The sequence below is a fragment of the Plasmodium berghei genome (genome assembly GCF_900002375.2).
Source record: "Plasmodium berghei ANKA genome assembly, chromosome: 13".
In the NCBI taxonomy this organism is placed as follows: Eukaryota; Apicomplexa; class Aconoidasida; order Haemosporida; family Plasmodiidae; genus Plasmodium; species Plasmodium berghei.
Window position 1 is genome coordinate 2,298,556 of NC_036171.2, and position 17,193 is coordinate 2,315,748.

A 17,193-nucleotide genomic window follows, 5' to 3' on the forward strand; every position below is an offset into this window, starting at 1 on the left:
TAAATGTAGTTAGTGGTATTTCAATTTTATATGTGAATGGAAACATACGTGTGCAGTTGGGGGTAAAATGAAAATTTAATAAGACAATAATAAAATAGTGCTTTTAAATAAGGATACAAAATTAAAAAAATTAAGTTAATGTACTAAATTTCTATCATGATCATTCAATATATTTGATCTTTATTTTAATATTCATTTTACCCTTTTCCAAATAACTTATAATGCTTGCGTTATTCCTAAACGATTTGCTAAAAAGGGTGTAACACAAAAGGAAAATGAATATTTTTATTATATTATTACTATTCAGGGTTTATATTAAACATTTTTTTTAATAAGTTGTTACCATTGCTGGTGTTAGAAAAGGGAAAAAAACTTATGCATATTGAATATTAATAAAAGTGTGATAATAGTAAAATAACTATGAAAAAATCCAGATAAAGTTCATTGGATTAAAATTAAAATGTAATGAAAAAGAGGATTGCATATTCTGAATTTTCTACACACAGTAGTGAAAGTGTGTATGTTTACATTCATGGGTATATATATATATAAATTTAACCATTTAAAATACCTTGGCAATTTATTTAAATATTTTTATTTCGGAAATTATTTTATAAGGATTAATGCATAAAAAATATATAGAAAAATAAAATAAATATCATTTGCAGCAAAAGTTTATGCACTAATGATGTACGTACATCACAATGCAATACAATACATACATATATAGTAAATATGTCTGTTCATATTGTTTTTTCGTTCTAATTTGATGAGTATATATATCTACGCCATAAGATTTCCTTATAAAAGATTCTTAATTATACTATAGATCATTTATATTTCTCTTTTTGTTATCCAAATTAATATAATATTTTTTAAAAATGAATACCATTTTGTTTGTTTTTATTTTGTATCTTCCTTTGATATTATTTGGTAAGGTATAATGATTATTATATATGTTTTTTTCTCTTTTTTCTCTCCTTTTAGGGTACATATCACAAAGTGTAATTTGTAATAGACATCATTTGAAATGCTACATGTATTTTTACATACATGTCATTCTATTGCATTTAATTATGTTCTATTTCATTTATATAAAAATATATTTAGAAAAAAAATACATTACCTCGTCACCAAATAATAAAGAAAAATGTATGAACATGTTTTTAAGGAGTTTATAGTATATCGTTAAATAAAATATCCTTTGATGAAGAGATTAAGGAATATTTAAATCACTTCTTAATATTAAGAAACTCACAAAACGTATGTTAAAAGTATAATATATTTTTTCTGTGTTTATATCAAGTATTGTAAATGCGCATATATATATTTTACCATTATAATTCATGTACGCATATATAATATTTTTGGAATATTTACGACGTTTTGTGGAATCTTCAATTTTTAGTATTGTGAAGGGAAAAATCTTCTTTTGGCCCCGAACTTAGTAAGAGAATTGTGTCTATGCTTATAATATATATATTTTAGATAATATCCAAAAATATATATGAAAAAATAAATAATAGAACGGAGAATATTCTATTGATATAAAAGTGTGGCTGAAAATATATACACTATGCATAATTCAAATAAACTACTTTTTCAGGACAAATATAATAATCTAAGCAAAGTATTAGATATTTGCGATTATAAAAAAACATGTGATTATATTTCCTATTCAGATAAAAGGATATTGCGAAATTCTATTTTTTATGAAAATGATAAAGAAGTGGAAAATACGGGAGCAAATTGGATTTGCTCAGGTTTTGCAAAAACAACATATAAAAATACATGCATATAGAAATTATGCATACATATTACTTTCATAAGCCTATTATTTTGTTTATGTGCCATTCTTGTTTTCATATGCATTCTTGGTTTAATCTATTTTTATTTTATTTTTTTTATTTTTTTGAGAAATATTCTAACAAATTTACTTTATTTTTGTAAGGAAATAAATGGATATCTGCTCGTCCTCGAAAATATTGGGTTAGAGATATATGTTTGCACTATTTTCAACTGACGGCTGATTCAACTAAGTTATTTTTCTACTTTAATGTTTATATATTTTAAAATATATTTATTTGATATTAAATTGTTATTAGGTAACTGCTATTAAGGGCATCCATATTAAAGGTTTAAATTTTTTAATATTACTTATTCTTCTCAATTCATTGAATTGTTATGTCTACGTCCATTTGTCATTTTAGTCATTTTTATAACAATTCTATATATTTTATGGATATTTTTCTCATTTTTTTGGCAGATCAGATGAAAAATTATAGCACAATTTACATGAACATGTCAGGGGTATCTTAAAAGTGGAATATAAGAATTAATAAAAAGATAATAATCAAAAAATACATGGTAAAAATATGATGTTGGTAATAAGATATATTTTACTTTTTCTTTATATATGCGTCATTTATATTAGCAATGTGACAATAATAACATCCTACTGAAGATTTCAAAGGACATATCTCCAAAGGAGGCAGCCGAAGAGTAATATTTAAAAAAAGACAACGAGATAAAATTTAATGATTAAATAGCAAACAAATAACATTTATCATATGTTCTCAATATTAATTGGGCATATTTATATTTTTTTTATGGGTTTTGGTGAATATTATATTTAGGTGTAACCGAGTTCCAAATTGTGAATATATTATTTTGGTAAAGGATAAAATTAAAAATTAAGTTATCTCTTAGAAAGACATATATATATGTACAATTTTATTTTCCTATCGCTTTTTTTTAAAGGATTATAACAAGAAATTAGGGAGTGAACAAAATGAAAAGCACATGTCTATCCTTTGTTCTCGTAAAAGAAATAAAATAATCTTCATTTTATGCATAAATAATAAAATTTTGCTATATACATATATACCAATTCTCTCATTTTTTACATACTAGGCCCCCCTATAAGTCGAGTTAGTAAATTAGGTTTTTTGATAGCAGGTAAATAAAGAACACCATATAGTGTTAAACTGTGTTTATAAAAATAGAAAGTGCAAAAAATTAATATATATATTACTAAACATTTTTTATACCATAGAAAAGAACAATGCGAATAGGCATAATATAACGAAAAAGAATAAAAATAGGAGAAAAATAATAATAGTAATATTTTTAAAACTCTAAGAAACGTTTATATTAATGGACATAGAAACGCATGATAAATTTATAATGTTTTGGATTAAATAGAAATAGTAACTTTTTCATCTATATTTTATTAGATTATTTTGCATATACACTAAAATACATTTTTTTAATTATTTTAGAACAAACAACAAACACCATCGAATGGGTCAATAGTTCCAGATGGTACATTTCGTTAATTTTATTAAATTAATTTTTTCCATATTTTACCATGCACATATACGTATATATATAATACTCTAATGTATGTATATGTTTTATATTTTATATCTTAGATAACTATTACAATTATAAAAAGGGGGACATTGCTTATGCACAATGATAGTAGACGATATAAATAACTTTAATTATTTATGTTTATAAATACCCTTGTTTTCAATTTTATGAATTTATAATTTTAAACTTATACGTACATATACGATATTTTATATTAATATTTGAAAGGAAGAAATTCGTGCTAAAATTAAAAAACTTTTTGTTCACAGAATAGTTGAAACGATTGAAAAAAAAATACAAAATAAAAACCAACAAACTGACAAATTAGCTAACCGTTAAACTATAGTTAAATTTTTCCTCATAACGTTTTTTTTGGCATGTTCACAAGAATAAAGAATTATAATGTATTGTTTTTTTTATACCAATGTGATGTAATAAAAATATATTTGTATTATATACTAAATTTTTATGTTTCACTAATATTTTTTTTTTTTTTGGAGAATTTCCTTGTTATAGTATTTATGGATATACATGCAACATTTGTTTTAAAAATGAAAAAAAAAAACGATATGAAATGAATATGACAAAATAAATATATAAAATGAAAAATTGTTTTATATGTTTTGCATAAATATTCAATGGGTGTGTGAAGATAGTTTTAATAAAATTTGTTTATGTGAAATTGGAAATAATGGCCAATACATATTTTAATTTGTTACAAATATAGCTTAAATTGTGATAATAAAAATGTAAAATAATTTCCTATTATTGCTTTTAAAATTAGCTCAGTAATTATTTGTATTTAAAACAAAGAACAAAAGAAGAATGTAAAGGAAAGTAACTATTTCAAATTAGCTAATGAACAAAAAACTGTACATATTTAAGTATGCAATTGCATTTATTTAAATTTTACAGCTAACAATGACACGGGTAATTTTTATGGTATTCGGGTGCGCTGAGTGCTTACATCTGTATAAATATAGAGAAGTTATGTAAATTAATCGTGAAGGTTTGTTTATGTATGTATGCAATGTAATTTCATAGAGGATATTTATTATATTGACTATATATGATGCATATAATATTATTTGGTTGGGTCAAAGCAATCATATAATATTTTTATTAAACGGTAAGAATAGTTTTGACTCATCTGTTGAGGCAATGTTAACGATTATATACATTTGGAAGTTATATGATAATTGGTTAATAAATAAGCTGTTTATACTAGGAAAATAATTATAATTATTAAAAAAAATACCGATACATTTTTTACACTAATATTTTATTATTTATCCTTTTATTACGAACAAAATTATTTATTTATATAAAAATATATATATATATCATAAATATCAAATTTTAGTGTATTTTCCCGTTTTATATTTTTTTTACGAATTTATAATTTGGCAGTAAAAAAAAGTATTTTAATAAGTGCATTTTTTATTATATATATTATTATTATATTATTACTTTATAGTTTTATATAAATGTTTTAATAAATTCATCTATGATATATAAGAACTATACATAATTTTTTAATATATGTGAATATTTATATACTAATGATACTACATTAATAGGATTTTATATGTAATGTGCATACATATGTTTATATATATTTATTGTATACATATTACTTGAATTATCTGAAATAACGATAATTCATTTTGTTATTATTTTTATGAGTTTTATTCTATTTATTACATCTTTTCATTTTTTATTTAATTTTTATACAATTTATTTAGGCGTACCAAATTATTTATTTTATGAATATATTTAATGAGACCTTAATATAGTAAATGTACTTTTTCCTTTTTATGTTGTTTGCATTTATAATTATATCTTTGATTTAGTAAACAACAAGTTCCTATATAAATAGGAATTTAATTATTTAATTTAAAAAAATTACAATAAATGCAACACATAATTTCCATCTTCACATATTAATCATATTTTATTCTACTTTTATAATATAAAAAAATATTATATTGTTTACAACTATAGAAAAATGATATAAAATAATAATTTTTTATATGTATTAATATTATATTATTATTAATATCATATATTTATTAAGATTTGTACATTATCCATTTATATATGCATCTATAAGTATTGTATAACAAACCTTTATAAATGAATTTTTGTTTTCGTGCGTAATATAAAAACTATATATTTGTATATAATTAATTTGGTGCGGTTTCATTTTTTTTACGATTTAAAAAAAAATATTTTTTGAGCTCTATGTATAATTACATTTGTATTACATTCTTGATGTTTCTTTCTTTTTTTAATTTCTGATTTTTAAAATGTAATGAATAAACAATATATATAAATATTAATCCCGTATTCAAATTTAGTCTGATAACGCATATTTATCCTACTCTATATAATAGATATATATATTATCTTTTAACCTTGAATGTGTATAAAACAAGTGCGTATGAACCGTATATAATATGTTTATATATACCTATACATGTGTTTGTTTTACAAGTTTAATAGTTTAAAATATTGTGTTTTTTATTAACATATATTGAACATACCCTAACTCAACATTGCGATTTGTTAACACATCTATATTACGAATATATTTAATTTAATTGCCATGTATTATATTATTCATTCATATTTACCTTATTTAAATTTTTCTAAAAATCCTAATTTTTTGAAACCAAATAAAATTTGATATATACTTTATTTAGATGTGTAGTTCTTTATGCACATATCAGGAAAATACAATATATAAATAAATGTAAATAAATAAAACACATATACATTTGTAAAAAAAATAAAAAAAAATGTCGAATGAATTTTTAGTTGATACAATTTATAATCATGAATATTTGAAAAAGGTTTTAGGCTTAATAAAAAGTATAAAGAAAAATAATAAGTTTGATTATATTGAAAAAATATATGAGCAATTTAATATAGAGGAGAACGAAGAAATATATAATAAATTTTTCAATGAATTGGAAAACATAAATAATAATGGAAATATAAATAGTAATAATAGACGACGTAACGGAAATTATATAAATAAATATGCCTCTAATTATAATAATGTAAACTGTTGTAACAATAATAATCATCATTGCTCTGGAAATCCTTCGATTATTCCTGAATATGATAAGGATGCTAATAGCTATTTATCAAATAATTCTGAGGAAATTAATGAATTTGATATAGACTCATATGATTCATCATTTGAAAAAAAAGCCAAGGAAAAAAGAATATATGTGGATGGTATTTTTGACCTATCTCATTCAGGCCATTTCAATGCTATGCGACAAGCCAAAAAATTAGGAGATGTCGTTGTCGTTGGAATTAATTCAGATGAAGATGCTTTAAATTCAAAAGGAGTTACTCCAATATATACACAAGAAGAAAGAGGGGCATTAATAGCGGGTTGTAAATGGGTTGATGAAGTTATTATAGGAACAAAATATAATGTAGATATGGAGTTATTAAAAAAATATAATTGTGATTATGCAGCTCATGGTAGTGATATTGCGTATGATCGTAATGGAGTATGCTGCTATGAAGATGTGCAAAAAAATAATCGATTAAAAGTATTTGAAAGGAGTTATGGAATATCGACTACAATTATTGTAAATCATTTGTTACAAATCGTTAGTAATGCTAATAGAATTGGCTCATCTCATATACATAATCTAAAAAATAATACCCTATTAGATGTAAAGGATGAAGAAAAAAATAAAAATTGTGATGCAAATAGTATGGGTAGCCTTGAAAATATCGTTGATAATATAAATTCTACAGAAGATAAAACAAATTTAAAAAATGGAAAAAATGATTCAAACGACATAGATAACAATAATATCAAAATGGTAAAAGGTGACAAAAAAAAAAACAGTGATATGTCATCAAATATAAAAAGCTTAATGAATAAAAATAAAGGCTATATAGCAGCTTCACAAATATATTTATTTATGGAAAAACATGAAAAAAAAAAACATCATAAAGTTGTATATGTAGATGGATCATTTGATATGTTCCATTTAGGGCATTTAAAAATTATAGAAAATGCTAAAAAATTAGGAGATTATTTATTAGTAGGAATATATTCAGATGAAACTGTTAGAAAACTCAAAGGAAATCATTTTCCAATTACATCTGTATTAGAAAGGACCTTAACGGTTTTAGCTATGAAAGGTGTCGACGATGTAGTTATTTGCGCACCATGGGTCATAACAGAAGGTTTTATTAAACGCTTTCAAATTGACACAGTTGTTAGAGGTTCTATATCAGATTATAATTATTCGAGTTTTGGTGCTGACCCATATACTATACCTAAGAAATTAAATATATTTAAGGAAATTCCATCAGCATCGGTATGAATCATATGCCTATTAAATATGGAAATGCTTAGAAAAACGTGCATGCATATATGGCTATCCATTTTATATGTATTTGGAGTGGAGCATGTATTTATTTCTGTAATTCATATGCTCATATCGACCAAGTGTATAAATAGATGGATGTAATGCATAGATATATCCCCGTTCCTATACATATTTATTTTTTTTTGCTTAATAATTTCATTTTTTAATTTTTGCAGGATATGACTACCTTTGAAATAATTAATAGAATTGAAAAAAACAAACAATATTTGTTGAGCATCATCTCAGCAAGGTAAGTATTTTTGATATTTTCCACGATTTATACATTATACTAGATATATTTTTTGTTGTTTGTGAAATTGTATAATTATTAATTTAGTGAATTTGTTTATACCTATGCGTGCATACTAAACTGTAAACATTGCTTCATGTTATTTCTCTTTTTGTAGAAAAAAGAAAGAAGAAAACATTTGGAAAAATAATTCGTATACTTTAAAATAATTTATATAGACGCATGTCATATATTTATGCATAGATATATTGGAACGACATTTTTTAAAATTGACTTTGTGAATATAGATATATTAATAAATATTAAATCATTTATTGAAAAAAATATTATTATAAAATCAAATTAAAATTTTATGCAAAAACAAAGAAAAAAGGAACCCTCATGTTTTTTTTACGCTCTATATTATTATATTTGTTTTTAATATTTTTAATAGTTAATTTAAGAATTTTGTTTCTTTATTTATCTTTAACTTTAAAGACTTCATTATATTTTATGTCATTGCATATTTTTTTTTATTTATTAACTATACACATAATTTGCGCAAATATTTTTACATACGATATATGCCAGTTCTTTAATGATTCACATTATTTATGTAGAATTATTAATATTTATTTTTATTAACTTTATGCACAATATTATATATGTTCCACATTCTATAAAATTTATATTATTTGTTTAAAAAAATATAAAAACACAAACTTTCTTTTAAAAATAAAAGATAAGAATTATGTATTTATAATAATTCCATGGGTTTATATCCAAGTATTGAGGATGTTATTAAAATATACTAGGAAAACATTTCCAAAATATTATATAACACTATATTTGTCGAAACAAATAAATAAATACCGAACAAAATTATAACTAAAATATTATATAAATATGGAATATGTATTAAATGATGATGAAATTAAAAAGGTAGTACAAAAGAATGACGCATACTACTCTCTTATCGAATTAAACGACGTACTATATTTAAATAATAAGTTATATAAAAAAATAGAATGCCTTCAAAACTTGAGCAATTTAAAAGCATTATATCTAAATAACAATGGTTAATGAAATATAATAAATGAGTAAATAATCAAACTAAATGAATAAATCAATAAAATAAATAGGCAACGAAAAAAAGTATAAAATGAATTAATTTTTTCTTTTCTATTTGAAATATTTGAATAATTTTTTTAGCATTAGAAAGGATTTGTGGATTAGACAGCTGTGTAAACCTAGTTGCTCTGTTAGTTCAATATACAAATATGTGAAACGTATATATTTAATAAGCTAATTCACAATATTAGACAAAAATAACACTTATCTACAAATAGTTATATGAAGAATATGCTTTTTAGGGACTATTTTATTCCATTATTTTACAAATTATTTTTCCACGTTTTACATTTTTCTTTTTTCTTTTTTCTTTTTCCTTATCTTAACCATAAAAAGTTATTTAAACTCCAACAGAATCTCAAAAATTGAAAATTTGAGTTCGTTAAAAAAATTACGAATATTAAATTTAGAGGATAATTATATTAATGTGATAGAGAATTTAGGTAATTTCATGGTTTTATTATTTCTACTATTAGGAGTTGTGATATTTTTTATAAAATATATATACTATTGATCAGATGATTATCCTTGTTATATTTTTCATGTTATAATATATTTTTTGCTGATAGAAAATTTGTGTTATCTTGAAGACCTAAACTTGAGTAGCAATTGCTTAGGCGATAAGGGATGCTGTATGTTATCACTTTTAGAAAATAATAAATGTCTCAATATTTTAAATCTTAGTAATAATAAAATTGAAGAGGATATTTTGGATAATCTTTGCAACCTGAAAAGCCTAAACATTTTATATATAATGAATAACCCAGGAGTAATACCTTAAAATGATATACATTTTGATTTACATACAAATTATAATGAGTATATAAATTATAGTATTATATGCATTAATATATTTATTAAAATTGGTGGAGTATGATTATGGTACCATAGTTGCAACTCCTCAAAATAACTTGGAAGTGGAATAATTTTCTTTGTTCACAATTAAAAAAACAAAAATATTATTATTTGCTCATTTTATTTTATAATAAGTTTAATACATGGGTAATATTTTATCGTACATTTCATTCTTTTTCAGTTATCAAAATATAAAAATTACCGAAAATTATTTTTGCACACATTGAAAAACTTAACATTTCTGGATTATAAGCCAATTACAAATGAAGAGAGAAGGTGATATTTTTAACCGTTTTTTTTGTTAGTTTTTATGCATGCAACATTATGGATAAGCAAACCAAACAATGTATATACACACGAATTATATATGTATGTATATATATTATTAAAAATAAAACAGGTGTGTTAAAGCCTTTTTTGCGTATGGAACGAAAGGAGAGCAAGATGAATTAAAAAAGATAAAGCTAGAACAGAAAATGGAGCATGAGCATTCAATTGAATGTATGAATTTATATACCTTATTTATTATATATATTAAATATTTTTAAGTCTTAAATGTATAGTTATGTCCATTTAAGCATAATTTGAATACAACTGAATGTATTTATGTGCTACGATTTTCAGATTTCAGAAAATATTTGATGAATAAACAAGATGGAGAACAGTGATCAACTTCTCAAGGATGTATATAAAATCCGAAGGATATAATCGCATTTTTCTTCAACGTTTAAGTTCTTCCACTGAACAAAAAAAAATAATAATTTACAAATTGTGTGTAAATATATGTATATATATTTTATTTATGTATTTAAATCGTTTTTTTCAGCATTTTGAATTTGTTCATGCATTTCTGGACTCATAAAATAGTGCTAATTTTGTAATAGCGCTATATATATGTTAATATTTAGCATGGACAGTTATGGAGAATAAAAAAATAATATTGAAATTTTTTGTGTGTATATAAGTTACCTCGCTCAAAAATAGTAGTGATGTTGTATATGTTTTTCTGATATTTTCGTAAACGTAGTGACTCTCATTTATGAGAATTTTATAATCCTGATTTTCGTCACTAAAAGGGAAAAAAATGAAATAAAAAATAGGATGTATTTATTTTTGGGGAATTAAATTAAAAAGAATGAATTTTATATAATGTATCATGTTGTTAGCATATTATTTACACATTTATTGTGACTAATTTTTATAAATATTATTATTTAAAAAAAATATTGAAGTATATCTCCTTACAGTAATGCATTTTCCTCGGGAATGCATAAAATTGCAACATTTTTATTTTGAATATCTTCAATAAGTAAGTTATACTTTTGATAAAGGTGAAATACGTTTTGTGGTATTTCAATAGAATTTATTTTTTTAAGGTCATTAAAAAAATGAATAAAATATATTTCTGTTAATGTGGGTGTAAGAAAATTAAGATTTAAAATTCTTAAAATAGTATTAATATCAGTATAATCTTTTGACGCTGTAAATAAATTTAATTTTTCTTCTTCTTTTTTATACCAATGATAACATGGTAAATTACTTAAAATATAATTAATATATTTATTATTTTTATCAAAAGAAAGGAAATAAAAATTAAGAATAACATGCACATAAATTTCATATAATCTACAATACTCCTCATCATTAAATGATAAACTTTCGCTGTTTAGACATTCGTTAATTAATTGGAAATAATATGATTTTATTATATTGTTATAAAAATTAAATTTGCATAAAAAGTATATTATATTCAATTTATGAGTCAATGATAATTCGTATTGTTTGTTCTGTACAATTGCATCGTTTTTATTGTCATCTTCATTTTGTTCATGTTGTATGTGAATTAGCTCAGTATGATTATTTTTATTGTTATGACCATCAATAGTTTGATCGTCTGTAATATCATCATTTATTTCTTTATTTATCGAATATTTATTGGTATTATTATGAATATCCTTTTCTGTTTTTTTTTCTACATTATTAAATACGCTATTATCGTAACCTTTTTCGTTATCTTTTTCATACTCAATAATAGGTTCATTGTTTTGATCAGGTATTTCATCCTTTGAATTGCTTAAGTTATATTCCAAAATATTATATGCCTCTTCAGTGTTAGAAAATTTGTCGCTCATATTAGAATCATCGATTTTAAATTCATTCATATAATTTGTGTATCTTTGTGCTATTACAAAATTGAGGTTAATGATATCTTTATTTTTTATACATAAAGACAAAAGTAATTCGTTTGTTTTGACAGCATTTGAAATTATAGTAGTATTAGGTATATTTTCCATTTGCTGATATATAAAATTAACGTAACGGTGTAATAAATTTCCAATAAATTGTTCGTTTATAAAATTTAATTTCAAGTAAAATTGCAAAATAATATGAATAAAATTAAGATTAATGTTTCTTATATGAACATTATTTAGTTCATTATTTAATATAATTAATGGTTTTAAATATTTGTTTGATAATGAATATTTAATAAATATTTGTGTAGCTTTAAAATAATCTGAAATATCAAAAAAAGGAATAAAATTTTCCATAGTTTTAATATAATATTTTATTAACATGTTTAAATAAGAATATTCTGATGATATATAAATATTTTGATATATACTTTTAATATTTAATAGCTCGCTTGTTAATAGTCTAAATGCTTTTATATCGCTTATTTCATTTTTACATAGAATTATATTTTTTAAACATAATGTTAATAATTTTATATAGTTTGCATCATCATTTATGTTGTTAAGATAACTTATAAGATTAATAATATTATTTATAGAAAGAAAATCTTTTTCCAAATTCTGTTTTATATCTTCATTGTACTTGTTTTCATTATTTAGCATGAAATTTTTAATGTTGATATCATATTTTATTCTACTTTCAATGATGTCATATATTATTTTGTGATTTATTTCAGTGTCCATTTTTCGAGAGTTTGGATGTAGACAAAAAATTCCGTCATTTTTGCTATCAATATTCCTTATAATATTTAATTTATCGAAAGTATTATTATATGTTTCTGAGATAACTTTGTAAGAAGCTCGATCTTCTATAGTATCAGAATATACAAGCATGTCACTAAGGACCGGATTTGCCAATATATCATCTGGTAATTTGTAGGTTATGCCAATACTATTTAAATTTTGTATCGATGTTTTTGTGGTTGAATAAGTTTCTTGGTTTCTTTTTTGAATAAAATGATTAAAGTTAATTTTAAATAAATTAACATTTTCAAAATGGAAAAATTTTAAATATTTTTCTATAATATGTTTAGTTTTATATTTGCTATTTAGAGATAAAAATAAATTTATTGTATTTGTAGTAATATCATAATCGTAATTAATATTTTCAAAATTCGATGCATATATATTGTGATTATATAAATTTAAATCATTAAAATGTTTTTGTGAATTATCTATATTTTTTCTCAAAAATTCTTGACTATGAATTCCTCCATGAGTATTATCATCATTTAAATTTACATTATTTTCTATCATTCCATTATTTTTGTTATTTGTATATTCTTTTTTTTGGAAATTATTTTCGTTTATTCTTTTCATTTTTGTAATATAATCATCAAGATATGTATCACTAAATTTGTATTGATTAAGGGTATTTTTATTAGTAATATTTGATGAAAATTTTCCCAATATGTTTATTTCTTCATTTTTCCATTTGGTTTGTAATAAATTTTCAACGCGTTTTGAAATAAAAAAATCAATAAATGGATGAAACATATTTATTTGGTTCATTATATTAATAAGAACATATATATCAGATATATCCAATTCATATAAGTGTGTAAAAAAAATAAAATAATTTATTATTTGATCTTTAGTTAATTCGTCATATTTTATAGATATATTTTTTATATAATCCTCAGAATTGTTTACAAATTTTTTATAATGAAATGTATATATATATTCATAAATATTTTCCAAATTTATAGAAGCCACATTTGCGTTATTGGAAAGCTTGCTTGGTATCACTTCTCTTATTTTCATTTGTTCATTTTGTCTTATTTTTAATACAAAATCTTCATTCAACTCGTTGAAAATTGGCAATGATGTTAATCCAATAAAATCACTGGTGCTTATTATAGTAACACTTTTTTTTGTTTTTAAATTATTTTTGATTAAATTATCCATATGTCCATTTGGAAAAATATTATTCTTCATCACTTTTTTCGTCGATTCAATTTTAGCAGAATTATTACTACGCAAATGAGGCGATTGAACTTGCTCATTTTTTTTCTCTGTTTTTGTTGTGCCCAAATCAAGCAAGTTTTGCAAATTTAACTTATCATTACTTTTATCTAATTCATCATTATAAAAATTGTGGGGATTTAGTTTGTCTCTATTCCTAGAAGAGTATATATCACGCTTTAATTCAAACATATATTTTTTTGGTAATACTTGAATACATTTAATTAAAGATAAATATTCTTTGAGTGTATATAAATTGATGTTATAATAAATTTCGTTGATAATATAATTTACAATGTGCTTACTATCATTTATTAAATTTTTTCCTTTTTTTATATCCGAATAATTTTCAATATTTTTCATATTATCAATAAGATTACAATATATACTCAATATGTATGGATAGATATTGTTAGGAAAATTTATTTTGTGTTTAACAAAATATTTAGTAAAAAACGTTATATTTTGTATAATAAAATCATTCAAATAATATGAGTTGCTTTTTATTTTGAAAATAAAATTAAGCAATGCTGTATTTTTTTCATTTTCGAGAAAAAATTTCATTTTTTTTATTTGCATATTATCACATAATTTTAAATGTGCTTCTTTTAATTGTATAATAGCGACTAATAAGTTGTAGAATACATAATTATTAATATTAGTGTTATTAATGTCTGTTTGCGAATTGAATTTATTTGTTGCATCGAAATAAATGTAGTCGTTTTTTAAAAAAGTGTAAAAGTTGTTTTTTAGTAATGTGTTAGAGAAAAATGATAAATAAGAATCGCTGATAAAAAGATTATTTTTTTTGTTTTTTTGAGTTATATTATTTTTTCCTTCTTTAAAATTATTCAAAATCGGGGCATATCTATTATTATCTCCATTAAGCTTTGTATAGCTTTGTAAATTTTTTATAGACGTTATGGCATTATAAGAATTATTTATTTCTACAAACATATCTGCAGTTTTTATTTTTGAAAATGCCAAATTCATGAGAACATATTTTATTTCATAATTATTAATAAAAGATAAATCTCGATATATCAAACTTAATAAGCAAATATTTATATTTTCATTTTTTAAATAATTATAAAAAGATATTTCTTCCGTCAAATATTTCTTAAGTTCCATATTAATATATTTTTCAACATTTTTTGAAAGGAAATTTTTGTATAATAAAAACATAATATATTGTTGTTCAATTCCTTTTTTGGGATTTTTTTTTTGGTTAACTTTTATTTTCTCATAAATTCCTTCCAAACATGTCTTAGCCTGTTCATAAATTTGTGGAAATATATTTTTATTGCATATATTTATTAAGTATAGTAGTATCTCAATTTTTTTATTCATATCATTTGTATCATTAATATTATTAATTATATTTTGAAATAGTTTGCTAAATTTTCCATATAGTTTGGTCTTTTCTTTACTGATTATCTTATTAGATAGTTCTTCATTCTTATTTTTTCCAGTTTTTAAAATTGTTAAGTGCACATTTTTATTCAACCATTTTAATAATTCTGAAGCATTACTAAGGTTGCTCATTTTGTTATTTATTATATTTAAGAAATTTTCATCTTCTAACGAATTTTTGGTATCCTTATTATAGTAAAGAAAAGTATGCAATAATTTCTCAATTTCATAATTTGATTTTTGTTTAGGTGTGTCATTGAGTTTTTTATTTCTATTGTTTTCATTTTCGATATCGTTAAGAGAAAGATAATTTTCCTTTACTTGTGAAATATAGTTGTTTATAATAAACGGATATGAATTATAGAAATAATTGTAAAAGTTATTTTTTTGGTTAACAAATATATTATCTCTTAAGTGTATTTTTAAAATATAATTAGTTGTTTTTATTAAATTTTTATTTTCATCATGATATTTGACCAAATAGTCATTTTCTATGTTTCTCTTAGCATTTCCATCGTTTTTGTTATTGCTGATAAAATTATCATTTTTTATATCCTCCTTTGTTTCCACACTTATATTAATATTATCATCATTTTTTTGGATGGATATATTCGTAGTTTCATACCTTTTGGTGCTCAGAAAAAATAACTTACTTTTTTTTATTATTATTGCTTCGCTTCTTTTTGGTAGTAACATATTAGTTTTCTTCATTTTGAAATAGCTATTACTGAATAGGTGCCAGAGTTATGAGTTATGAGGCGTATATATAAAGACGTATATAGAAAACCATATACATAATAAATATATGGCATATTGTTCTCATTCTTCACACTTTATACGATTATTACTCAGCATAGTATTTGTATCGCTAATTTTATTCCCTTTGCATTACACAATATATTGAAGTGTTAAAAAACATTAGGGAAAATTTTGATGAACATTCTCAGAAAATATTCATAATTATATTTTGGTACTCTGTTATTTCGTTACTTTTGTATTTTATGCATTACTAGTTCATTTGCTTGTGTAGCCATAAATTTGCCTATTATTGTTATTACATATATTTATTTATATATATATGATAGATATTTGCTTCCTTTTGTTTCTTTACTTGAGCCCACTTATTTTATTTTATTTTCTATATTTTTTTTGGCATTTTTCGATGAAATGAATGCGCATTTGTTTACGAGTAATTACATTTTTTTTTTTTGAAAATTATCTTGCTCTATAGTATTATTTTTGACATTTTTTTTTGGCGTGGTATCGTTTTGTTCAGTTCACATCTTTCATTTTATATATTTTTGGAAATAATTTTTATAAAACTGAAAAAATGTTTTTTTTTGAAGTGCTTAATTCTTACCAATTATTAAGAGTTAAATATATGAAAAAAATATATATAATAGCTCGAAAATGAGTATATATTATATGTATTTATGAAAATATAGAGAATTGCAGATTAAATGTAAGGCCAAGCTTCAAAATTGGTTAAAAATAAAATTCGGGAAAATTATTACGCATAAAAAGGATAAAATATATTGGCATAAAAACGCTATATATTTAATATAGG

General features: G+C 22.0%; 4 protein-coding genes across 4 annotated transcripts; 3 read left to right on the forward strand and 1 right to left on the reverse strand.

Annotated features, from left to right (window-relative positions):
- Positions 1-881: 881 nt before the first annotated feature.
- Positions 882-3,481, forward strand: PBANKA_1360400 (conserved protein, unknown function; the record flags this gene model as incomplete). Its single annotated transcript, XM_034567244.1, has 14 exons — positions 882-933; positions 1,172-1,263; positions 1,409-1,447; positions 1,607-1,763; positions 1,952-1,989; positions 2,106-2,136; positions 2,267-2,310; positions 2,435-2,502; positions 2,637-2,673; positions 2,761-2,821; positions 2,914-2,958; positions 3,056-3,120; positions 3,282-3,324; positions 3,435-3,481. The coding sequence occupies 14 exons, from the start codon at positions 882-884 to the stop codon at positions 3,479-3,481; spliced, it is 819 nt and encodes a 272-aa protein (XP_034423760.1).
- A 2,695-nt stretch (positions 3,482-6,176) lies between these two features.
- PBANKA_1360500 (ethanolamine-phosphate cytidylyltransferase) lies at positions 6,177-8,240 on the forward strand (the record flags this gene model as incomplete). Its single annotated transcript, XM_034567245.1, has 3 exons — positions 6,177-7,730; positions 7,958-8,031; positions 8,189-8,240. The coding sequence occupies 3 exons, from the start codon at positions 6,177-6,179 to the stop codon at positions 8,238-8,240; spliced, it is 1,680 nt and encodes a 559-aa protein (XP_034423761.1).
- A 676-nt stretch (positions 8,241-8,916) lies between these two features.
- On the forward strand, positions 8,917-10,664 carry PBANKA_1360600 (leucine-rich repeat protein; the record flags this gene model as incomplete). The annotated part of the gene is made up of 7 exons (XM_034567246.1): positions 8,917-9,088; positions 9,223-9,271; positions 9,478-9,584; positions 9,711-9,910; positions 10,178-10,272; positions 10,397-10,497; positions 10,621-10,664. The coding sequence occupies 7 exons, from the start codon at positions 8,917-8,919 to the stop codon at positions 10,662-10,664; spliced, it is 768 nt and encodes a 255-aa protein (XP_034423762.1).
- PBANKA_1360700 (conserved Plasmodium protein, unknown function) lies at positions 10,665-16,337 on the reverse strand (the record flags this gene model as incomplete). Its single annotated transcript, XM_034567247.1, has 3 exons — positions 10,665-10,736; positions 10,966-11,065; positions 11,242-16,337. 3 exons carry the CDS (start codon positions 16,335-16,337, stop codon positions 10,665-10,667), a joined length of 5,268 nt encoding a protein of 1,755 aa, XP_034423763.1.
- Between the last annotated feature and the right edge of the window lie 856 nt (positions 16,338-17,193).